The sequence below is a fragment of the Coffea eugenioides genome, chromosome 2 (assembly GCF_003713205.1).
Source record: "Coffea eugenioides isolate CCC68of chromosome 2, Ceug_1.0, whole genome shotgun sequence".
NCBI lineage: Eukaryota > Viridiplantae > Streptophyta > Magnoliopsida > Gentianales > Rubiaceae > Coffea > Coffea eugenioides.
This window is the reverse complement of record NC_040036.1, coordinates 3,189,184-3,215,475: the sequence shown is the minus strand read 5'-3', so window position 1 is coordinate 3,215,475 and position 26,292 is coordinate 3,189,184. Positions and strand designations below refer to the sequence as shown.

Below are 26,292 nucleotides of genomic sequence, written 5' to 3'. Positions count from 1 at the left end.
TCTTTGAACCGTTGGCTACCATAAAAAACTTAAAGTATTGGTAGGATGGGAGGTCAATGGTTCAAACATTGCGTTCCATCAATGTGTCACTATATATGGTTTCTTTTAAATCCATTCGAGTGCGTAGTACACCCGTCTGGCCCGATAGTGATTCAGTTCCGTTAAATTCTTTAGGTCCCATTGGTTCTCCCCCAGAGTAGGCTAAAATAAAAATAAGAGTAGGGTAAACTAACTATTACGGTCTAATAAAAATTTTTTTTTGCTGCTTGACTAATAACACAAGAATCACAAAGACCAAATGGCTCAGCCGCCATCGGATGGCTGCTGACTGATAACCACATATTTCCCATCCCCACGATCGTGACAATCGGCGACTACTTTGTTCAAAGTCCTATATATATATATATTTTTTTTTTTTTTTTGTCAAAGTCCTTTTGGAAGCTGTGATATGTTGAATTTTGCACGGAACTTGTTTGGTTCTTTACTATAATTGCAGGTATTAAAAGTGGAAATTATGTATCATCCAAATTCAGTAATATTTGAAATAAAAATAAGACTTAAACTCCGTGGGATTCTGTCGTTATTTAAACTAAAGTTGATATCCATGTCAATCGAACAGCCCAAAAAAAAAAGAAAGAAAAACTAGATTTAAATATTCTTTTTACTCAGGTGATAGTGCGTAAAAAAGCTCAGTCAAAACTTTCAAATGTGTTTCTATAATTAGATTCGGATATGCCTCCTTATCTATTATTTAGTCACATTCCAACCCAGACAGATAACCAAAAGCAGTAGCTTGTTTGCATACACTCGAGGAAGCAGAGAAGCAAAAGAGAGGAGAATGGGGAAAGACAAGATTCCACGCCCGGTGTTTAACAATCCCTTCCTCAACATCATCGTTAACCCTGATGATGGCACTGTCAAACGTGACCCTGAAATCCGTAACCCCTCAAATTCTGATCCCAACGGCACTTCCGCCGTTATCAGCAAGGACGTTACCCTCCACCCTCACAACAAGACGTGGATGCGCCTCTATCTTCCTCGCCAGGCCAAAGCCGCTGCTTCCCCTGCAAACCGTAGGAAGCTGCCCCTCGTAGTTTACTATCACGGCGGCGGCTTCGTCTTTTGTAACGCGGATACCAATCTTTACGACGTGTTCTGCCAGGGACTGGTGGAAAACGTCGGAGTCATGGTTATCTCGCTGGACTACCGCCTGGCCCCCGAACACCGCCTTCCTGCGGCTTACCAAGACGCCATGGACGGCTTGCACTGGATCAAATCCGCCCGAGATGAGTGGGTTAGGGATTATGCTGATCTCGACAACTGTTACCTGGCCGGGACCAGTGCCGGCGGAAACTTGGCTTACAACGCCGGCTTGCTTGCAGTCTCTGCGGCGAAGGACCTGGAGCCGTTGAAAATCAAAGGGATGATACTGCATCATCCATATTTCAGTGGGACCAAGAGAACCGGGTCGGAGCAGAGGCTGGCCCGCGACTCGCTCTTGCCCCTCTACGCCATTGATCAGATGTTTGATTTGAGTTTGCCTGAAGGGGCTGATCATGATCACGAGTACTGTAACCCGTTGATCAATGGAGGGTCAAAGCTCGTTGACCTCATGAAGTCATCGGGTTGGCGGGTCTTGGTCACGGGTTGCTTCGATGACCCGTTGGTCGACGCGGGTATGGAGTTTGCTAAGATGCTGGACGCCAAGGGGGTACGGACCGTGACGTTCTTGAGCGATGGGTATCATGCAATGGAGGTTTTTGATCCATCTACGTCTGGCCCATTTTATGCAGCTGCCAAGGATTTCCTGTCCACAAACTAACTACTTGTTGGGAATTTTTTTTTTCCCTTTTTTTGGGCTTTAAATGGAAAAAAACAAGACAAGTAGGTTGGGAAAAATTCGTGCTTGTTTTAAGTTGGTGTACATCCATTACTGATGCTTTTTACTTGTGTGTGGATTTCCTTGTGTATTTTAATTCTGAATTTCGACTTTTAAGTTCCCAATTTTCATCTATTAGATCTCTGTTTATCTCTAACATAGTTCTATATATAATTGGTACTGGATTCAACCCGAAATTATTCTCTTGAAACTTTACCTGAATTATTTCAAAAAAAAAGATAAAAAGAAACTTGACCTGAATTTAATCCTAGAATACAGTTTAGTTCCGACAAAGCCTGATAAACCAAACGCATTGATAATATTTGGATCCGGGAAAGAAGAAGACCGAAAAATTGAAACTCGAGAGAATTATCGTTCAAGTGTCTTAATTTGAAAAAGAAGTATTTTATTTTCAATCACAATTAGGCATGTATAATCTTTAGCTAGTCGTACTTCCACAGAATTTGAAGGATAAAGGCCCACATATATATATATGAATTAATATTTCATACATTGACAGTGTATACACTTTTATCATTGGATATATAATATATAACTTGAATTTAAATTTGAAATTCAAATATTATATATATGGCATATATCCAACTGTGATAGTATGTGTATTGTTAGTGTATAAAAGATTTATTATATATATACACTGACAGTGTATACATTAGCGGGTCTAGATGCATGCCACATATACAAATTTTGATCTTTAAACTCAAATTCAGATGATATGGCATTTATCCAACCCCATCAATATATATACTGACAGTGTAGGAAAAATTAATCCATATATATGTGTGTGTTTGTGTTATTTGCACTCCCATTTTTATTAATCATACTCTCATTATTATTTTGATAATATATTTTTTATTTATTAGATTATATGATAAAATAGATGGTGGAGTGCACGCATTCATGCATACATAGCTACATACAATCCATCAATCTCTAAAAAGAGAATATACAAGATGGATACGGTTTGGGACAGACGATATTATAGCCCAATAGCATAATCAGAAGGATCCGCTTCATTGTGTGAGGAATTATGAGCAGGAAGGAAATCAGTTTCAGTATTGGGCCAAAAATCAGTCCGGTGTGCATGCACGGACACAGTTTCAGTATTGGGCCAAAAATCACTCCGGTGTAGTATGTAACGCCTTCACGTTTCACACTATTGTTGAATTTATTTAAACAAAAAAAAAGAGAAATGGGAGTATAAAATATTCTTAAAACTCATTGTTTTTTTAAATAAGTAAACTCATTACCATATGTTGGAGAGTGTTTTTTTTTTTCAGACTCCTTTCGGTTCCTTTTCTTTTTTTCCCTGCCCGGAAAGGGATTGGACTATTGGAGTTGGAAATGGGGATGATGGTTTTTGATACATTATTGAACCTCGTCATATAGAGGAATAGAGAATTTCAGTCACTTTTTGGGACCAATTCTTGAATTTTAATTGCTGAAAAGTAAGGATTAGACGTCTTATTATTATTGGAACGGAGGAAGTATCGCCAGAGGCAAAGCGGAGGAAATGATATGGAGAGACCCATTTGGAGGCTTCGGGCCATTGGGCTAGAGCAAGCCTGAGATCCACTCGATCCAAAGCACACATGGCCGAAAGCATGTCAGCGTGTCCAAATATTGCTAAATCAATTACAGTAACTTTGCCCCACAGACATTAATCAATATAGTTAATAGGAATTCCCGACTTTTTAATCAGGAATTCGTGATTTACTCAACCTAAATGCCAAAGTAAAAAAAGATTTGTAAGTGGCAGGCAGAAGTAGGCTGACTCAAAAGACAATTGATGTCTAGACTCAAGAATTATTTTTGTATTTTTTTTTTGTTGCTGTTTATAGCTGATAGGGAGGAACAGCTCAAGAGAGTATATCAAAGAGCCTAATATATAAGTCAGGAACCCAACTCTGATCCAAAAATTTAAACTATTAGGTTTTGGACCCTTATTTACATATTAACCGTTCTTTCTCTATCTTTCGGACCAATATGGGACATAATCTGCTCATGAGTAATTCAGTCTCGCAACCTGAAACTCTGATACCAATTTGATAGGGAGAAACATCTCGAGAGAGAGCCCAATATGTAAGTTAGGAACCCAATTATGACCCAAAAGTTTAAGCTATTAGGTCTTGTGCCCTTATTTACATATTAACCGTTATTTCTCTATTTTTCGGACCAATGTGGAACATAATACGTTATTCATGAACCTAACAATAGCTCATTCCCTTCTTGTTTCCTTTGGGAAGAAAAAGAAAAAGAAAAAGAAAAAAGAAAAGTAGAAAATACAGGAAAGTAGTAACACGCTTATTTACACTAATTATTGGGAATAGCCTTTGTATCATTCTCTGAATTCGTACTTCCAACTATTTTTTTTTTCGTCTCACACAGATCACAATACAAAAGGCGGCAGTAAAATTTTTCTAAATAACTTCAACCCAGACGCACAAATTTTTATAGCTCTAATTATTTCTCTACTAAATTCCAAGTCACAATGGGCTCAAAAGTTTTAGTGTAAAAAATGTACCACTACATGTATGGATAATTACGATCAGGAGGTGGATCCAACTGATCAGACTGCTTAATAGGTGAATGATTACAGAGAGAAAAGAATTGTTGGTACCGAGGACCGGTGCCAACATATACGTATGGCAGTATAATAACCAAAACTAATTTCAGAGTAGCTGTGCCAAAATTAAAGAAATGGCAATACAGCTAAGGAAATCTACTGTTCTTTGTCCGTAATCAGGAATTTCCATGCACGAACATGTAGAGTTGGACTTGAGTCATTATCACAACTCAGTAGTGTTGGGCAAAGAAAGTTACAAATATTAGCGATCCAAATATCCTATCATAAACTAGGAAAAGATCCCCAACTGATGAAGACTAAAATAATACACCATTTTTTGCATTATGTGGCAATCCCTTGAGCCCAGCTGCCATGTTCAGAATCTTCATGGAAGATCTCATTGGCAATGGGGGGCCGTTGCCGTTTTTAGAACCGGATAAGAAAGATGACGGTGAGTTAGTGTTAAGTAAGAATCTTGTCCTATGCACAATGGTATATCTTCGTATCAATTCCATTCTTCAATAAAGATAAATTTGGTGGTAACAAAAGACAAAAGAGTAGAGAAAATAGGATCATTAGGGCGTGATTAATGAAATGCTGTACCATCCATCCTGGCACAAAAAAATTATGGAGTAGAATCTTTGGGTAAATAATTTTTTAAAAGGGAGGTTTGATGAGAGACGAGGTATCCCAACTCGATGTGATCATGATTCTTGTCTTAACACGGTCTAATACTTCTAAACTGCCAACTTGAATTACGTACGACCGACCTAATCTAGCAAGTAGTGATAGTATTAAGTTAATGTCGATTATGAAATCCTAGTTGTATTTACAGCCATCATTAGAGTTCTTTAAGTGTTTTTATACCGTTCGGACTTCTACAGATACGGCACGAGTCGATACCCCTTTTTTCCTCTCCTCTCTCCCCCCCAAAAAAAAGAAGACGCCAGGTACATATTACTATCATTCAAGAGAACGGACAAATACAAAAAAAAAAAATAAATCAAACCAAAAGAATTAAATAAGACGCAGCCCCCCTAGGCTTCTGGTTGACAGAGCTATCAGGGAATAAAACCTTGAGGCATTATGTGGACTGTGTATTTTATCTGTGCCTGATTTTTAAGCATTTTATCTCCACAGATTATGTTATGAAAAAGCGTTACGTGAGTGTTTGGATAGCACAATTATTTCAAATAATATTTTACTTGCATCATAAACACATTTTCTAATCCATTTTTTTATATTCTCAATTATCTTTTTATCTCACATACATCACATCACAAAAAGTGCTACAGTAATTATTTTAAATAATACTTTATCCAAACGTTGAAAATGTAAGGTTCTGTTGTTTTTACGTGTTATAGGCTTATAGCTATCAATTTTTTTGCGGTAATATTTAAAGGAGACGAAAATAACGGGCACAATTATCGAAAAAATAATTTAAAAAAAAAAGAAGAAGAGAGAGAGGTATTCGTCGTTTTTCATGCAGATAAAACAAGGTTTTGTAGTATTAAAGATACAAACGGAGCATTCCAAAGAAGGCTTAGCTCCTCAGAGCCTTCATGTGCACAGGACAACAGAGCTTCGACAAAGGCTGAAGGGCCCCCATTGGTTGCAGAAATAAAATCTGTTGTGAGCTGAGCCTAAAACAACAGAGAGAGAGCTAGCTCAGTTGTTGTTGTTGTTGTTGGCACTGCTATCTGGTATTTGCTTTTGCTGTGACCGTGACTTGAGCGCTTGCATAGGTATGTATGAATTAGGTTATCTCTTGCTTTCTTTTTCTTTTTCTTTTTCTTAATTTAAAAAAAAAAGGGTTTTCGGATAGAATATGCTCCTATACCATACTAGTAGTCCTCTAGTAGTAGCAACTAGTAAGAATTGAATTATGAAGTTGGTTGTCCAGACTCCACCAGTACTAGTACCATATGTATGTGAGGAGGAGGAGCACTGCCACCAAAACACGTAGCCTAAAATAATAAACAAATGAATCCAAAGAAGGAAGGATATTAGGAAGCGGTTAAGGCAGAATTACATAATTAATATTGTACAAAAAAACATTTAGGCAATTTGTTGTTTTTTGTAGAGAGAGGGGTTCAGAAGTACTGATCCAGCAGCTGGACTCAGAATCGGAGTAGGTTAAATTATTGATTGTACGGATCATCAAATAAATTGAAGATTGAGGGGTAAAAAATGGTTTTTTTTCATCAGGCGACAGATTTAATAATAATAATGGTGTCCCAAAAATATTTCCAAGGTCTTTTTCAACTTTTCAAAGTTAGATTGTAGAGGCACCTTTTGAAACGGGTAAGCAATTGAAACTCCTTGAAAGGGGTGTTTTGTTTTCTCCTTTTTTTAACCCTTCGCCAAAGGGGAAAAAAAATATTTTTTTTAGGGTGGGTGGTGATCGACTGGATAACCTGAATTGCTTACGGCGTCGGAAATGGCAAATGGAGACAAGGGCTACGACAAAAGATGAAAATGAATTTTTAAGGTATGACAGGTGGAAATTATGACACAATCCTAAGACATGTCGTGTAATGCTAGAGAATGCAGGTACATCGCCACACACGGCCACAGCATACAACAAATATTGCCACGTGAAGCGGGCCTGTTGGAGGGCGATGTGGGCTTTCCTTTGTCCTAACCTACGGCGGCTGCTGTTCTCTTTGTTACTTTTTTTTTTTTTTTTTTCCGCTCCCTCTCCCTTTGAAATTCTTTTAAAAAAAAAAAAATTTTGTAATGCGTGAATAAGGAACAACGAGGAGAAATATATATATACATATATATATATATAGAAACACACACAGACACACTTACTTACATATTGAGTACATAGTAGAAATGATGAAAACGACGACAATTTAATGAAGGAAACAAACATATATATATATATAGTAGTAATTCTGTTCCTGTCAATTTAGAAAGAAAGGCATTCGTCTTTCTTATTGACTTTTTTAATGTATGCTTCTAGGCCATGCAGCACTATCGTTGACAATGAGTCTACATAACTTTTCAGGTGCACAAACAAATTTACCCTTATGGTCCTGCAACCGTTTTGTTTCTTTTTTCTTTTTCCTTTTCTTTTCAATAAGATTGGAATAAATGTGACAGAATAAAATCAACGCTAGAATTTAAAGTGTCAATTATGAGAGTTGCCCTCGCCATGTGACTTATATATCAGCCGATTGATTGTATGGATTCGATCCTTACTAACTCCACACCTCTCACATGTAATTAATTAGTAATTACGCACCAGAACAATTTCCAACTTGTCATTTTGTGAAATTATATATGCTAACTACGACATAGACGTACTGCTGGCTAGTTGATAGCCTCTCCTTATTTCTCAGATAGGTATGTGAATCTGAATGAAAGACGTGGAGAGAGTCGGGTGGGTTAGATGGTAAGACTTACGACGAGAGAGGGATTGTAACTAATTAATTAAGTGAGCTTTGATTCAAATCACCTCACTTATTTAAAAAAAAAAAATTGATTAAAAAAATCCCTATAAAACATATCATTCCAAACAAAAAAAAAAAAAATCAAGATATAAAGCCCGGGTGCCACTAAAACTGCAGTTTGCTCAAACTTCAAGAAAGCTAAAAGATGCGAACTTTTTTTTGTTGGTAATTATTTTGCTAAGTTTGTCGTGTTCTTTTGCAAACCTAAGCAATTTTTTTCTGGGGAATTCTACAGGGAAACGACATTGACACATTCATCTGAAGCAAAAACAAGATACAACTTTCAATAATGTGTTCTAAATCTAACTATCAAAGCAAAGCATCATCCTTATCCAAGAATCGCGTGCTTAATTTCACATGTACGTATTATATACATGTGAAATTATGCAATGAAAAAGACCTCCAGATCTCTTACTGCCTTTATTTAGAAAAAAAATAGCCTAGGGGATGGATGATTCATATCAAGGAGAGTTTGAGTTATGCCATCTGAACATTAATTATTATGACTTGGTTGGGTAATAACAGTCGTACGTCACGAGTAACTGTTCCATATCTTCATCAACTTTCCTCTCTTGATGTGATAAAATTAGTCTAGAGAAACAACATGTGGAGCGGCAGGATAAGAGTTTAGCTTGTGGACAAATCATGGGTGGAATATTTTACTACAGAAATAAAATATATAAGGGTTTCAAACTTTGAGCTATCATTTGGTTTCTCCAGAATTTCAATGACATTTTATGTATTCTTCAAGGCCAGAGTACTACTAGTCTCTATCCCATCCTTGGATGGAGACAATAATATTTTCTTTTCCTCCAGTTTAGATGAGCATTAATATAAGCACTGTTTTATTTACGGTGCAAATATAGAAAAGTGCTACTTAATTATTACGTACTCACACCACCATTTTAATTAATTATGATAAGTGGTTAAGCGGAGGAGAAGTTGGTTTTGGCTAATAGTGTAGTGTAATTAACAGAGAAAAGAAGAAGAGAGAGTACTTACTACTTAGATTAGTTTAATATAAAATGACGGGGAAGAGTAGTGTTATGAGTACGCAAGGCCAACTGGACAAGAGCCCAGACAATGTCCTATGTGTCACTTTGGCATTCAGCATAGATAGCCATAAAGCTCCAAAACTCCAGATATGTAAAATAATGCCAGGAATAAAACCAAAACACTTGCAGAAGAATCCATTAAATTGAAAGCTCTGTCAACCCAAGTGGATTCTAGCTCCCTATGCATCTGAATCATTCATCGTCTGTCTGGGCCATGCTTTTCCTTGGATTTTATTGATTCATCTTCTTTTCTCTTAATTTTATACTTGTTTATTTCTAACTTCTTTTTTTTTTTTTTTACTTGATGGAATTGAGGCCCACGAAGTTGAGTCAAGTTTGTCGTATGATCGTTCGACGATTCAAGATATACATGACATCGTCCTCAAAGGGCTAATTTCTTTCATTAACAGTGGATTTGAGCTCATTAAAAATACTTACATTAACTCTAAGGTTAGGTCATCAACTATATTATGTATACATAGGATTAACCATACCATCAATTCAAGAGTTTTTTAGAAAGTCTATTTTATCTTTTGAAACATTAAAAGCCTATATTTGTTAGTCTTTAAAATGTCAAATGGGATTTAAAGTAATCAAACATCGAGATAATTTAAGCCACAATTCCGACAACATCCGTTTTGATTTTGGTACCATTCATTTAACTGTATTGGTTGCCGAATGGGGATTTGATACACTAGTAGTTAAGGATGAAATTTTAAAAATTAGAGGTTTTAAATTCAATTTTCTTTTTTTTCGTCCCCACTTCTTAAATCACATTCTTTCTTTTCCTGTTGAAAAAAAAAAGCTAAGTTGAAGAATTGAAAAAATGTTAGTGCCAACACAAACTTTTTCAAAATCTGAAAGATCCCAAATAACCACCTACAGAGAATTGCATGCTTGCCCGCATACCCCAAGTTGTGGAAACTCTATGGTATTATTATGGCTTTAAGAAAAGGACTTTGTATTCTAGGCATGCAATTCCAGAATCAGGACGCCGCACTTATAAAAGGAAAATATGTGGTTATACCGTTATAGTATTGCTGACGCGGCGCCGCAGTGGGAGTTTTCTCTATTTAAGAAGAAAATAAAATACGAAAACAGTTGGCGACTTTCACCACAAAAGTTCAAGAAAACTTTTTAATAGAATGACGAAATGACGAGACCATCTATCATGTTTTTCTTTTTTTATAAGCGGAAAGTTTTGAACTCCGAAACTTTTCATTTTCATTTACTTTTCATGTATCACTCAATATATTCCTCCCCTCGTTTGTCTTTTGATGTTAATTTAATGGTCAAATGTCAAGACCTAACTCAGATAATAAAAAGAATGATTAAGTGATTATATGATATTTTATTCTACTTTTAAACATTCTCCTTTTTTCTATGGTAAAATGTACAATCTACCTTAGATTCAAAAACAAAAGGATAATAATAATAAACATAGGTTCCTTCTCTTTTGTATGAACGCGAATGACCTATGGTACAATATGCTCCATGTGCCGTTTGTATGTACACCCTCAAACATTATAGTAATTTATTACTAGCAAGATGGGAATATTGTTAACAATAAAGACTTTTTCTTTTTTTTTTCAATGTGCAAGTAAAAGGTTTTGAATTCAAAATCTCTCGCTTACACTCTTTTACCGTGCCGTCAAATCATTAACACTTGTATATGCTTGCAGGGTTTGTTTTAAAGATTTATGTAGCCTTATTATTAGCTTGTGGCTGTGGGTAAAACCGTAAAAGTGGAAAGCCAGATGCAAGGAAAGGCAACGCAAGTACGATTTTCCATTTTGTTTCCTTTTTTGGTGGGGGCAACATTTGTACCCCTTTACTACTTCCGGGGGGCATCTTTTAAGTTGCGATACAAAAGACAGCGTGGGGGCATGGGATGCTGTTAATTGACAGACTCATGGAACACCATCGGTCAAAGAAAATTACAAAATTTGATGATAGAACTTTTTATTTTTCATTACTACTTCCCTTTCACTATCTCTCCTCTACTTTTCATTTAACTCTAACTTTTTGACATATACCGATCAAGAGGGGCGGAAAAAAAAAAACTGGCGTTTCCCCTAGATTTTTTCAGTTGTACACTAGCTAGTAGTGGTATGTTGTCCAAAATTTTGACATTGTAAAACAATCACCCCTGCCTGCCTTGGAAGTTCAATCCAATTCGACCATTCACCTGGCTACCAAGATCTTCTCATTTTATTTTTTTTTTGGTTCTTTTACCTCCTGATCAGTTGTTTCTCTATCCTTTCAACATCATCCTCATCCGGCCCACGTATGGGACAATGATTGAGCTCACAGGAAAAGAACTACTACGTGGGACGACGCACGTTCGCACTACAAGTCTACAACCCGTTCTCTTACAAACTGAAACTCCAAATTTTTGTTTGTTGGGTTCTTTTTTCCCCCTTTTTGTTCAGATGTTTTTCTGTTGAAGCCAATTTGAGAACATCTGCAGGGTGTGCATGTCAGCTCTGTAGTGCTTCTGCGTAAACTCGAGGAGCTTCGGCCATGTGAAGTCGGGATATATCCGAGGGTTGTTGGAATCCACCAATTCGGTTGGTGGGCTCACCACCTTATCCTCCTTTGGGCACAGAAAGAAGGCTAGTGACTTCCTAGGAGTTTTGTTGTTTACCACTGCCCGGTGTAAGCAACTTTTGTATCTTCCATTCGAGAGTGCCTGAACAAGAACAAGAAGACCCGGCCAACTAATTCAGTTAATTTCTGCGGTCGGTCACTCTTACTCGCATGTAGATACTACTATAATTCAAGAACTAGTAATATAATGTAGCAAGAATTAATATGAATTGATTAACTACCATGAAAGTGTCGCCTATGTTGACAACAAAAGCGTTCATGTCGGGACCAATGGAGCGCCATTCCCCATCTACAAATACTTGAAGCCCGCCCACAGTGTCTTGGTGGAGGATTGTTAGGGATGTCGGATCGCAGTGAGGTCCGGTTCCTAGTGTGAGCTCTGGTTTCTGGCACGGCGGGTAGTAATTCAATCTCATTATTGACTCATTTTCTTCGAAGAATTCTTTAAAACTCTCTCTGCTTACTCCCAGGCTCATCCCCAGTAGTTCCATGATCCCCAGCGAAAGGGTGCTCATCGCATTGCAATATTCTTGGTAAACCCCCCTGTATATAGATTTTTTTTTTTAAAAAAGAAAAAAGAGTTAAATTACCAAACAAATTTAAGAGTTAATGCTGCTCAGGCACTAGCAAACATATTGATCAACATTCATTTCTTGATTCATACCCAAGGTGCAAGAATTGATGGCCCAATGTCTTCTCAAAATACTCTTCAACGATGTGGGATGACTCTTTCGCCGCAGAGAATTGAAAAGACAGGGTCTCCTTCCAGGGAAGCTTGGAGGAGAAGCGGCCAGTGAAACTACTAGCATAGCCACAATGCTCGCCCACCTTCCTCTGAGCCTTTTGCTTCTCGCAAAGTGGCTGTTCAAAGAAGGAGTCCATGCATCGATGGGCATCCGATATTAGACCAGCATCCACCCCGTGATTCACTACCAGAAAGAAACCGTGCTTCCGGCAAGCTTCGCCGACGATCCTTGAGGCTTCCTTGGCAGCAGAGGGGCTTCCCGAGAGAAAGCCGCCCAAGTCAACGAGCGGGACGGCAAGTTCCCGGGAATTGGGACTTGGCTTCTCGTGGTCAGGCCATATAAATTGAGTGGGAATGCTAGTCTGGTGCTGCAGGACGGAAGCGTCGAATACCAGCGGGTTTTGCTGCTGGCCCAGGCGTTCGGGATTGGACGATGACATGATTTCGGACGCGGATGCTTTGGTTGTGATCATACAATCAATAGCCATTGCATGAGAAGTGAGGAGCCTAAACAGTCGAGTCTGGAGAGCGAGGGAGCGGGCCTTCAGGGAGGTGGTGAGAGGGAATTAAGACTAGTCAGTTACTAGACGTAGATGGGAAAAATAAACAAATAGTAGGTCAGTTATTAGTCCTCCCCCCAAAAAAAGAAAAAGAAAAAAGGAGAGAGTGAAGTTGGAGAGTTGTGATAAGGTAAAAAGCCAAGGCCGTTCTCAATGGACAAATATGTGAACAAAACTTGGAATCTTATATAGGGGTCGATCTCCCTCCCTCTCTCTCTCTCTCTCTCCGTTTGGTAATTGGTGCCTCTCTTCCAACACACAAACTGGGAGTATTTAAAACCAACGTTTGCTACAAACAGAGGACCTCATATGAAAAGTTTTATATTTTGTCAAGAGGGCTTATGAATCCATAGATTTAGACAATACTCCATCATCTATTGGCTTCAGTGGTGTTGACAGGGAAGCGTTTCCCAATGACATTTTGGCTTTTACTTTGGGTAAGGGTGACTTAGCCTACCTCCTCCCACTCTCCCACCCCAATTAAAGAAATACTCCACTTATTGTTAATAAAAGTGTAAACTATCTACATTAGATAGAGTATGTCTAGCTAACGTCTTTTCCCCTTTAGAGATCAACAGGTAACAATGGGACTCAAAAGTGTTAGCCATCTTGTAGTACTTAAAAATGTGTGACAAGTTTAAAGAACCAAGAAAACTACTTTCAGCAAGAGCGGAGACTGAGAAATATGTCCCTGATCAGATTTAAAATATGGATGCGGTAAATTTTCAAAACGAAAATATGCGAGGAAACGATCTCCTTCCGAGGATTAGTCGAATCAACTACATACCTTGCAGTGTATTCATAAAATTGACAATTTCAACAAAGTACCACATGATAATCGCATAATTGGCTGCGTATGTAAATAAAGTCATCATACCACTGGATAGTAGTAGCACGCAAGTGGTGGGGAAGAATGAATGCACAATTGTACGTACTTGGTAATACATTTGAGTATTTGGAATTTGGGAAAGAGGTGGAGTCTAATAATACGGCACCAGCGGTTGCGGTGGAGGGATCATAGACACCAAAAATACATGTAAAAACAACAGCGAGGCGGGCTCAAAATAGGATGAGACAGAAAGCGGTGTTGGGAATCAATGAAAGAGGATCTTCATGACAAAATTAAGGCGAAGGCCCCCCTGCAGGGGAAACGAAGGGGAAGGGGGGGGGGGGTCCTGCTCGACCCAGAAGGCACACACAGAGAGAGTGGCGCAGACTAGCATGTAGTGGGAATAGCTAGGCGATGAACAAAAGAGTTTGAGCTTTGGTTGTCCATATATGTGTCAGCATATTTATGTGTGTGAGGAAGGAATCCACTACCACTGCCAGAGGACCAGAGGAGTTAAAAGAGTACAAACGAAAGATGAAAAGCCAAGCAGGGCCGACTAACTTTGCGCTAGTTTTTTTTGCCCTTTCTCTGCTGCCATATCTATGTACACGAATAAGTAACAGCAATTCACATGTACAACAAACAAAGGTAGGATTGTAAACGAGTCGAATTTTGATATAAACGAATCGAATTCGATTTTGATTTGACTTGATGTGGAACTCGAATTCGATAAGTTTTTAATCTAAAACTCGAGTTCGAGTTTAAATTTCAATTTGAATTTTGTCGAACTCGAACTCAAGCCTATTGGAGCTCAAATAAAATAAAAATAATTTTTATATTTTTCAAAAGGATAAAATTGACATTTCATCCTAATTAAATAATAAAAATATAAGAGACATACAAGTGATTTTATTATTAAAATATAAAACATTAAGAATATATAAATTCGAACTAGCTCGACGACGAACTAACAAGTCGCATGTCTATGTACTCGACTCTCTCACCAACCCCGCAAGGATTTGATCCGGACACCCCTATGTCGAAAAAAAAAAAAAAAAAGACTCTCTCACCAAGTCAGCTCGATCGAGCATTCGGCCCGGTGTTCACTAAACTCAAGTCTAGGTTTGACCAAGTCCAACATGGGATTTGTTGGAAGCATGGATGTGACAACTGGTGCATGTAATTTCAAAAAATACGCTCTAATTATTTGTTCATAAACCATCCACATGTCCATATTAATTCTTAATCACACCTTGTCTTGAGATGGTGGGGTTCTAAGCTTTGAGGTTGCTCTGCTAGGTGTCAAAATTTGTTGTTAGCCTGTGCCCTGGGGGCACCTATTTATAGCAAAGCATGACGCGACCCAACTCTAACCGGAGAAATTACCAAAAAATTACACTACCTTTCTAACCACGTATATACGCTATGTTGCAACTATTTTACAGATGCCTCTTTTTTCTGCTTTCAACTTTATATTGTTGAACCTGCTAATCGCGACGAGTCTCTATACTTATTCAAACCTATACTAAACATGATTACTTGAAAAGAAATAGCCGCAGGTTTCGACATAAGATAAGAGAGCATATCCTTGTAATCACAATATATTCAAGGGATTCATGAATGTAATTTATCTAACAATTTTGCAGAATACACAATGATTTAATCAACAATATTACGTATTAAATTGTGCCTCTTGTCTATTTCTTAAAAGTCTCTGATCATTCACCAATACGTCTGTAAAAATGAAAAGTTGCTCCAAAATGACCATTCAATTCCAAATATTATAGTGTTTTCTTGAAAGCTAAGCACAAATATATATAATATATATAAATAATTTGACATTAAAATTAAAATTAAAGTTATTTGTTCTTCACCCCGACCTGCTTGCATCAGCCACCAGGGGTTTGACCTTCACGAAAAAAATTTTCCTTTTGGCCCTGTCAAGAAAAGATCCAAAACCGAGCTCGAATATAATATCGCAGTGGAGTTAGCAAATTGCGCGACTATGACTAGAACAACAAATTGTAATTAACCCCAATATACATGTATATAAGTTGCTCTAATGATGTGCAATTTGTTCGAGCAAAATCTGCTCTTGGAAAATCTAATGTATAACTACCAGGGTCGGCACATTGATCGAGAGAAGACTGTTAGAATCTTACTCACTATCAAAATTTAGAGTTTCCATGTGTCTAACAGTTACGGGTGATAAAAAAAAAAAAAAAACAGTTAGGGGTGGAAGGGTAATAAAAAAAGGGTAAAATATAGAAAAATCCCTTGAAATTAAGTGAATATACAAAAAATCTCTTATAGTTTCAAAACATACACTCCGATACCTTGTGGTTTGAACTAATTTAAAAAAAGGGCAGGAATTGGTTGAATTAACGGGTTTGAAATACACATGCTTCTTTTGAAAGTATTCGTACTAAAAACAACAAATTTTTAGTTAATATATCTATTATACCATTAGAATTATAATATAGAAAAGGTTCTTTTGGTTAAGCAAACCTACAGAAAAATCCCTTATGATTTCAAATCATATAATTCAGTGTCTCGTGGTCAGAACTAATATGAAAAACTGATAAAAATAATTTAAATTAATGAGTTTGAAGTTGCTTGACATGAAAAATAATTTTTTAAATCAAATTTCTAGCTGATATACCTATTAAACCCCTTAGAACTCATAAAATTTTTAAAAACAATTCAAACCTCCCAAATACAACTTCCCTTATTTCCATGTATAAAATAAAAAATTTTAAATAAAACTCACCTTATTTCTATACACAAAATAAATAAATAAAAAATTTTCAAATACAACTTACCTTATTCTTATGCACAAAATAAATAAATAAAAGCAACATGTAACCATATGGAGCTTTTCCGTAGGTTGGCTTAATCACAGGGAATTTTTCTACAAGTTTGCTTAATAGGATCGTTGTTGGAAAGTCTTTTATTATTTATATATATTAGGGTAATTGTGTCATTTCGTCAGCCTTCGTTAGTTTTGACGATTTCTGTTGCTGTTTCAAATTAGTTCAAACTACGAGGGGTCAAAATGTATGATTTGAAACTATAAGAGATTTTTCTATAGGTTAACTTAATCACAAAAGGGATTTTTTTAATATTTTATCCTAAAAAAAGGGTTAAACATGCATAAAATCTATCCAAGTGAGTACCTACCAAAAAATCTTTTTTAAAAAAGGGTCTATCCATGTGAGTGCAATGGGTCCTCCATCGTGATGTATGTGTTCCAACCATGGTTTGTTCTATATCCGTCACAGTATATCGGTTGGATATCGAGTTATACGCATATTGTAACCCATAAAAGTTTCTTAAAAATTTGAAAAAATTCCTAAAAATAGAAAATATCATAAAAAACTCAATCTAAAAAAAAATCTGAATTAACTCTGAATTGATTCGAATATTTTAGCCGATTCCATGCATCATAGATTTAAATCGATCAATATCGAGCGAGTCGCTATATATATAGAATTATTTAAGATTCGAAAATCAGTATTATACCGATTCCCTCCGTTCCGATTATGTTTTGGGTGAGTCGTATCGAACTCGATCAAGATGACTACTCATGTACTTCCAATCTCTCGACTCAACACCATTAGAAGATAAAACAACATGATGTTTAGTTTTGTGAATACTTTTACAAATTTTTTAGAACGAGAATTCCTCTTTTGCGTCATTTTAATTCTTTTGGCTAACGTAATATTTGGAAAACCAGCTTTAAAAAGAAAAAAATGATCATGTGCTTGAGATACATGAAGTAGTAGTTGTTAATGGTGTACTCCGAAGAACACACAGATGGGATGGTTGACGTGGTGGAAACAAACGATGAATCCACAAAGGCACATATCACGGAGTCAACCCCTACGTGAGGATGTGATATGCATAGATTAACATTTGTGTTCCCGGAATTTTCAGGAAAGTCAAACGACTCCCACTGTCTCCCAAGCCACATAATCGGATCCGGAACGTTTTCAAAATAAATAAATTGGTCCCATTTTCAGTAACGGCGAGAGCCGAAAACAGCGCCTCCAACACCAGTTATACAGGCACAAATTTTTTCTTCCCATCTATTTGAACAGCAGAAAATCTTAAAAAGTTTCATAATCTGGGTCTGAAAGTTTTCTAACTTGGACCAAGTCGGGTAGATTTTGTTTTTAAAACCAAAAACAAAATTATTTTTTTGAAAAAAAAAAAGAAAGAAAGAAAGAAAATTTTAGAGGCTAAAGCCATTTAGAAAATTGCGACCAATATATATATTATGCATATCGCTATCCTTAAAGGCAAAAGGCAGACTAGCGCCAGCAATTAGGCCAAATGAGCATCCAGATCTTTGTTACTTAAGGGTGAGAGAGATTTACAAATCTCTACAACCACGATTAGCCGGTACAGAAGAATCTATATGTATGTGTGTATATATCTACCTTGTATATAAAAAGAAAGCCAAGTTACTGTAGCTAATCATCTTTTTGACACATGTATTGTATATATTTTTGACAAGTGGACCTTTGATTATTTTACCTAAATTTTTCCTTCCCTTTTTTTATTCAACTAGTATAAATACCCGTGCTACGCACAGTAGATTATATTTTTGAAAAAAATTACAATCTATGGAGGAATTTAAAAATAGTAAAATATTATAATCACGGGCACATGAAAGTATATTTAAAAAAATGAAACTTTGTAACAATAGTTCAATATATGATAAAACATCTCCATTATTTATAAACTATCACTTTGATGAATGTTGGATCCTGAAAAAAAATAGAAGTCTATATCATAAATTGAGCGACATAAGGGTCCAATTAAATATAATTGAATATTTAATTTGATAAGTAAATGAAATACTTACAAACATTTTGCCTTTGATTTGATAATCTTCTACAAAGGTGTGAACATTCTTCACACCAATCACCTCTAAGTACGAACGCCAGTATTGGCGGTTTAATTAATTCTGTTGATTTTTGTGAAGTTTGTACTATAAATGAGAATGCACGATTTTTTCATGAATTAATGTGTTAGTCGAACAATGCACCTCTATTTTCCTAACAATTAAAAGCATACATAATTTAAAATTATATTTTGTTTTAGACAGTTTGTAAATAATATTATATAAAAATATATACATATAAATAATGTATACCTTTGTTTTTAAATTTCTAAGATAAGAAGCATTACAACGAAACATGAATCGTGCATGCTTGTCTTGAAGAGTGAGGTATAGGTTACCACTGGAATCTCTAACTTCTATGTTAACATTGTATCTGTTAAAAAGAAATTGTGATGTATCATGCAAAAAATTATATTAAAATTCAAAATATATAAAAATAATTGCCTAACAATAATGTCGACTACATCATTACAATGGATACACACCATTTTTGCAAAATGAGATTGACATGGTTGTCCACAATTTTTGCATAACTCATGGAACATATTATCTATGTTGATACTTTGAATGTAAGGAAGTATCCGAAAATATTTAACCTATAACCATCCAAAGAATGTATAAATTACAATTATTAATTCGAAACTACATGTAGATACTTGTTCATTACTTAATTAATTGAGAGGAATTGTACCGTAGGTAGAACTGCATATTCGGATATCGATATTCTCTTAGCATTTGATATCAACAATGCTTGGGACATTGTAAAATTGCATGACCGCAACCACGTCACTAATTTCTGAGCACATTTATCATTCTCAAACCTGCACATTTTTCAAATACATATTCGTAAGGGTATGAAATATTATTAATAATTTAATATTTTGGTATTTGTAAAACTTACCAACTATGTAGGTATTGAGCTAAATCCAAGTAGTAATTGACATACAATTTGCTTGCTCGAATAGTATAAAGTGATGGTCCTGCACAATGTGCATATTATTGATAAACTATAAAAATTAAATAAAATAAAGTGAAAATAAATTGAATTACCTTTATAATTTCTCACACAAATACCATAGGCTAGCAAAACATTGTTTTTTGTAACAGTTTGAGGCAAGTGTTCACTATCATCAGTTGCAAATTTATCACATAAAGTCAACCGAACTACTGTCAAACTTCATTTAGAGAATTTTGGTAAGTATAAATCAAAATTTGCAGAATATAAAATATTTTAAAGATATTGAATCTATTAACTAACCTTTTGTCAAGTAAAAGTATGTCACACTTAGTTTTATCATTGATAGATGTTTGATAGTGTTGAACCAACAGATACAACTAAACCAATTACATCGGCAAAAGATCAAAAAGTATAAGTAATACCAGTTCAAATATACAACTTAAATATAAGTATGGTTAATTAAGAATGAAATACCTATCAATTGCAAATCATTGTCCATGTGTTGTTCTGTATCTCTTAGTTTGACCAGATTAAACTTGAAACGGGGTATGGTTCCACAATCATCTAAAATATTCACTATATTTGTATCGTTTCCAAATGATAATTGGTACTGATGTGGTGCAAGCCGATATTTAAAATCTGCCAGAATTACATATATATTTTGAAACCAGTATACCTTGACTTCATGGAGATGATCTGCGAAAATGTTTATTTAGTGGGAAGGTGGGTGAGGAGTGTTAGTTGGAGTAAGGTGTGTAAGGAGTGTTAGTGGGAGTTAACTTCTTGTTTGAGGGAAACGTGGGAGTGTTAGTTGGAGTTAATTTCTTATTTGAGGGAAACGTGGGGGGTGTAACGTGCCCATGATATTTTTTACGAAATAAATTAAATGTAAAATGCTAGAAAAATAGAGTTGAGAGTGGGAAGGTTTGTGAAGGTTTGTTGCTAAAAATCCCTTCTCAAATTTATATAGATATAGATTGGGCTAAAGGATTAAAATATTTTTTCTCCTTTAGAAAATCAACTCCATCTTTTTTTCTTCTTGCAGCAACTACTGTCATCCCTCACCTTTTTATTTTTTATTTTTTAAAACTAATCTAACTAAGATTGTTGCCATGTTCTTTTTTTTTGTCAAGATGATAACTACTTAGCAAAAAGAATTCTTTATTATTTTTTATCCCATTTTACATTTTCTTTTCTTCCTTTTTTCTTCATCTCTAATCTCTCATGTTTGCTCTATTTTTTTATCATAATGTTATAGCCAACTGGCATTTGTTTGTTAAATTTATAGGATGATGTTTTATTTGGTAGTTCTTCATGGATAAAAAGTGAAATATTAAAATATGTAAAAAAAAAAATTTAGAATTCATTTTATACCAATGATCATTTTCTATGAATAATAGAACAAAAATTCATTCTTTTATTTTCTTCTCCTATGATTTGATTTCTTACTTCACATTTTGTTTCCTTTTCTTTGTTTTTTGGTTACATTTTGTAATTATCTACAATTTTGTGTATTTTTTTAGGAGAAAGATATATCATGTGATGTTTCCACCAAGATAAATCTAGCTAGGCATTATTGTACCTCCGTTTTTCTCCATTTCTTTCTTTTTGCAATTACTTTATGGCCTATTAAATTTAATTGAAGGATCCAATAAGATTTTGTATATATTTAAACTAAAGTTAATTTTTGTTTGTTTTTTAATTACTCAAGTGTTGTAGTATGAATTGGGTTGGTATACAAGGATTGCAGTCGGTGGTGGAAGTCACAATTGAGGCTTTCGGCCTAGAGTGTGACTTGACAAAAAATTGTTAGAAATTTCAATTTTGATTAGGAAGATGTTTTTGCAATAAAAAAATAGTTCAATTCTAATTTGTATATGTAGACCAGGAAACATGGCAATTCATATTTTTATCTAACCTTGCTATTTATATTCAGGAGTTGCAGAATAATGTTGTCACCTTTAGGCGGAATTTAAATAGATGAACTGGATTCATCTATCAAAAGAAAGAAAAATATGAAAGTTTATAGTAAGCTATATTGATGTTGAAGATTGTGTCATGTTTTAGTAGCTTCCTAAACTTTTTCTCATTATTAAAGTACTAAAAGTATTACGACTGCTTTTGATTTAGTTTTAACTAAAACTATACTACTATTAATACACCAATGCACTTATAGTGTATTAAGTTTCTCTCCTTTTTGGGTATCATCATAATAGTGGTTCAAAAATCTTTATTCAAATCACAATAAATAGAGAGGTTGACTTCATAGATGAAATTTCTCTTCACAACAAATTTTGAGAGAAATTTTATTTATACTCCATATTGTGTTAATTGTGTTCCTACAATAAACAAAAACTATACGATAAAAATAATAGCGAAAGTATGATTAACAAAAATAAGTGTTCAAATAATATTTGTCAAATTTAATTGCTTTGATGCTCAATTGTTCTCCTATATTTCTATTCATTCATCACGTGTCAAAATAATTTGATGCTATGCATTCGACTAAATTTCTAGGGGATCCAAACTGTGCTTTGCACAGTTCAAGTACCTCTAGTATATATATATAGACACACACATAGTAGTGTTTCTTCACCTGATGGCAGTGCCACCTGTTGACAGGACGTTACCCGTACTATTTTTTTTTTTTTGAATCAAGTACCAGTACTATTAAAGATGATTTGTATGTTAGTAGTACCAGTACTATTAGTAGTTTAGAGAAACAAAACAAAACAAAACAAAACAACCTTCTAGTTTTGCTACAACCTTACGGAGACAAATACAACATAGCTGCATTTTTCTTCTTCTTCTTTATTAATGAGGGAATTTTTACGCAAATTTCTGATTTCTTTCTTCCACGTCCTTTCTCTGCCAATACCGGTTTATACGTCTCTAACATGGAAATTAGGGAAGCAAACAAATCTAGTCAAGTCGAATTTTGATTTAATCGAGTCGAGTCTCAACTTAGTTTTTTGATACTCGAACTCAAGGTCAAACTCGACAAGTTCAAAATATAATGGTTGAGCTCGAGCTTAAAAAAATAAAAAATCTAGTCAAGTCGAACTTTGATTTAATCGAGTCGAGTCTCAACTCAGTTTTATGATACTCGAACTCAAGGTCAAACTTGACAAGTTCAAAATATAAGGGTTGAGCTCGAGTTTAAAAAAATAAAAAAATAATTATTTTATTTTTTAAAAATAAATAAAATAATAATTTTTCTTAACAAATAATAAAATATTAGAAATATATATGTAATTTTACTATTAAAATAAAAATGTATATATATATAATCGACTCGCGAGTTAACGAATTAAATATCTTTGAATTCGAGTTTGAGTTCGACTTGTTTAGCTCAAAATGGACTCGAATTCGATGCTGATCGAGTTCGAGTCGAATTCGGACTCGAACTGTTTGCGAGCCGCTTACTAGTAGTTCGATTCGTTTGTAGTTCAACTCGACCTGCTTGAGAACAGTTCGGTTCGTTTGCAGCAATTATGGAAACACATGGGATTGTGGGGTAATTCGAATCGGTAGTTAAAGAAATTCAACGAGTGAAGGCCCTTTTCTTTGTATCCTCTCTATATGTATATTTGTATATGCTTTCTCCTGGATAATAGAATAGACCAGCAACAGTAATTCATTAACCATAACTAGAAGTGCTTTGGCTTGCTGCGGACAATCATCCACTGCAAAGATAGGTTAATTTTCCCTAGCGTTTGTGCCATTAATTTTTGGTGGTTGCTCTAGAATGGAGGGAACTATAAATATATCTGGTTTCGGGAGATATGGTCGCAGAAGTTGACTTTCCTGATGTTGGTGCGTGAGTTGAAAATTTCAGACACTAGAAGTGCCATGTCAAACAAAGATGTCATTTTTCGTGGTTGGTCCTAACTAAACTTTTTAGGTTTACTTCTCTTTTGTACTAATTGATACCGTAGAATTTTTACAGTCCTGGTAGTCGATCTATACGCAGTACATGTAATCATACTCCACAGACCCTCCCCCCCTCTCCTCTCAAATAGGTACAAGAACAAAGAGGGGCAAAAAATCAATTCCATCATTCTAGATATATTAATGCGTCAACAAAATAACTTCTTAAAGTAAAACAAGCAGGACACAAAGTTTGTTTTTCCGATTGCAGCAGAATAATTGTGCAGGTTGTAAAATTATGTGTGACACCTCAGCCCAGTACCCAGTATTGCACCGCATCAAATGTCTTCAGCCAGCCTGCAGTATCCTGGACCTTCAAGACAAAAGAGAAAAGAATTATGGCACCCATGAAGCACAACTACCTCCCTCTTTGACGAAGTATATAAATTGGCAGTACAAGCGTTTATCCTGCACGGCGACGGGGGCAAAAGTAAGGGGTGAAGCTGTGCCTCTAAGATGTTGAGATTTCTAAAATCTCTATACAAAATAAAAAATTTTCTGCTATATCCTTGTAAAAATACACATTTGTTCCACCAACACTCAGACGCATATGTAAAAAAACCCCACCCCAACTTTCATTTGTTGGGTCTACCCGTGCATTGCCTGCAAGCACAAATTTTAGTGCAAATGGTGATAGGATTGATGAAACGGCTGAAGCAACTTTACCTTGAGAAACATCCCAAAAGTTAAACCAGGTGCATTATTCATGCAACTTGCTGAATAAAAATAACGCCAGATAACATGTAAGTTTAATTAGCTCTGTGGAATCATAGAATGATGCAACTAAGAAATGATGGTACTGAACAGTCCACGCACGTCAGATCAACTGTAGGAGAAACAGACGAGGATCCTTAGTCAATCAACTTCGAATCGCAAATACTGTAGTAAATTTTAAACCATCACTGGAAAATCACGTGGGCTGCAACATATTAATGGCAATAGCGCCAGTGGAAAAGTGGTAATGCTTGGGAAAATCTAGACAATGCATCTTAAAAAAGACAATAATTAGACATTAACATCCCTAACACCAAATAGTAGTACAACAGGTCTCATCGAAGTAAATGCATTATGAGAATTGGTCCCAATATATAATGTGGTCAAGACTTTTGTTACTTCCTACCTCCTGAAAAAAGGCTCCTCACTACATTCCCCTACTTTCTTTGTTGCCATGTGTACTAAAAGTAAGAGTGCCATGTTTGTTTTACACATGTCAGCAAGCGAATTGGGACTGAGTATTGGGAAAAATTTCACTTATCAGTACACCATTTCTTTCCCTTCCTCGCTTTTTCCTCCCCTCTTCCCCCCCTCTCTCTCTCTGAATAGTAGTGTTTCATGGTGACACCAGATAAACCCATATAGGAGATTTAAAAAAAAAAGTTAATAGATATGTGAAATGTGAATCAACCATTATCGAAGAAACCTGAACCTATGGAAAGACAAAATGACAACTTGTATTCATGCTCTTGACTGTTTCTTCCGTTACATATTCTACTTGTCCATTTTTATTAATAACGAGTAAGGGTGGCGTATTTACCAAAACTAGCCGGATAAACTCGTATAAGCATGCGAGTAGATGACAAACTTTAGTTGGGGAAGAGAAGAGAGAGGAAACAAGAAGGTCCATGGATGAAGGCAACTAACGTGATGGTGGAATGGTCATAATGTGATGCAGACAAAAGGTGGGACAAATGAGTTCTCTCAAGCAAGAGATCCCATGAAGCTGACAGACCCAGCAAGGTTGGATCTCCACACAAACTACAGTTTAAAACAGGATGTGTTGCGCCACTGCCACACTTAGGACAAACACAGTTTCCTCCTTTCTTTATCCACTAAAAGATTGCTTACTTTCTCGCCTGCCGACTCGATTATCCATTGGTGGGTCTCGGGAGACGTTCAGATTTTATTACAAATGGGGAGCAAAGACAATCTCTCTTGATTTTGGTCGTGGATTTTTTGGGATAAAAAGATGGCTTCGGCGAGAGTAGTTCAAAAAGTATATGTTCTCTTTGGTGTGGAAATGATAGAGATATGCATTGTGGCGCTAGGGGTCCTCCCTAGAAAGATATAAAGTGGACAATAATAGCATTCTCGTTGCTAAATTGGGCTAAACAGCGAGTGTGTTTGGATCGTCAAATTATCCCAAATAATATTTTACTTGCATCTTAAACACAGTTCTCAATTTACTTTTTTATATTTTTAATTATTTTTTATCTCACATAAATCATATCACAAAAAAAATGTGTGTGCGTGTCATTTCATTTGAGGTCGTACATCAAGGTGCTTTACAGGCATCGTTGCAAAGTGTACATAGCGTATCTAATATATTTTTTTCTGAATTTGAACATGGTATTTTAATTACCAATGAGCCGATAGGCCAGCATAATCTCCAAAGGTCTCCTTATCAAGTCTACGGATTTTTCTTTGCACCTCGCCCCAATCTATTGCCTGATTGAAAGAACACAAAAGGATCTTCTATTCGATTTCCTGTTCTACTGTTTATTATATGATCATTTATCCTTCACAAATACACTATTTTTATTCTTTTCTGTTTCCTTATAACTCTTATTAGGATAAAAAGCAAAATACAACAGATGCAAAAAAATAAAATATCAAAGAAAAATGAAATTTCTGGTGTAATTTTTGTTTTGTATCATGTTGTTTTGACCTGTTGTATCTACCACTACTGTTATCCGTTATGGTAACTTAAGGAAACAAAAAAAAAAAAAAAGAATTAAAGCAATATACTTATAAAACATAAATGATAATATA

The 26,292-nt window shown here is 35.5% G+C and overlaps 2 protein-coding genes across 2 annotated transcripts; one reads left to right on the top strand and one right to left on the bottom strand.

Moving 5' to 3' along the window:
* The first annotated feature begins 705 nt into the window (after positions 1 to 705).
* LOC113762180 (carboxylesterase 1-like) lies at positions 706 to 2,017 on the top strand. The gene has a single exon (XM_027305495.1). It carries the CDS (start codon positions 839 to 841, stop codon positions 1,820 to 1,822), a length of 984 nt encoding a protein of 327 aa, XP_027161296.1. The 5' UTR covers positions 706 to 838; the 3' UTR covers positions 1,823 to 2,017.
* An 8,857-nt stretch (positions 2,018 to 10,874) lies between these two features.
* On the bottom strand, positions 10,875 to 13,188 carry LOC113762451 (gibberellin 20 oxidase 1-D). Its single transcript, XM_027305906.1, has 3 exons — positions 12,257 to 13,188; positions 11,814 to 12,135; positions 10,875 to 11,674 (listed from the first exon to the last, which is right to left on the bottom strand). The coding sequence occupies exons 1-3, from the start codon at positions 12,823 to 12,825 to the stop codon at positions 11,411 to 11,413; spliced, it is 1,155 nt and encodes a 384-aa protein (XP_027161707.1). The 5' UTR covers positions 12,826 to 13,188; the 3' UTR covers positions 10,875 to 11,410.
* Positions 13,189 to 26,292: the final 13,104 nt, after the last annotated feature.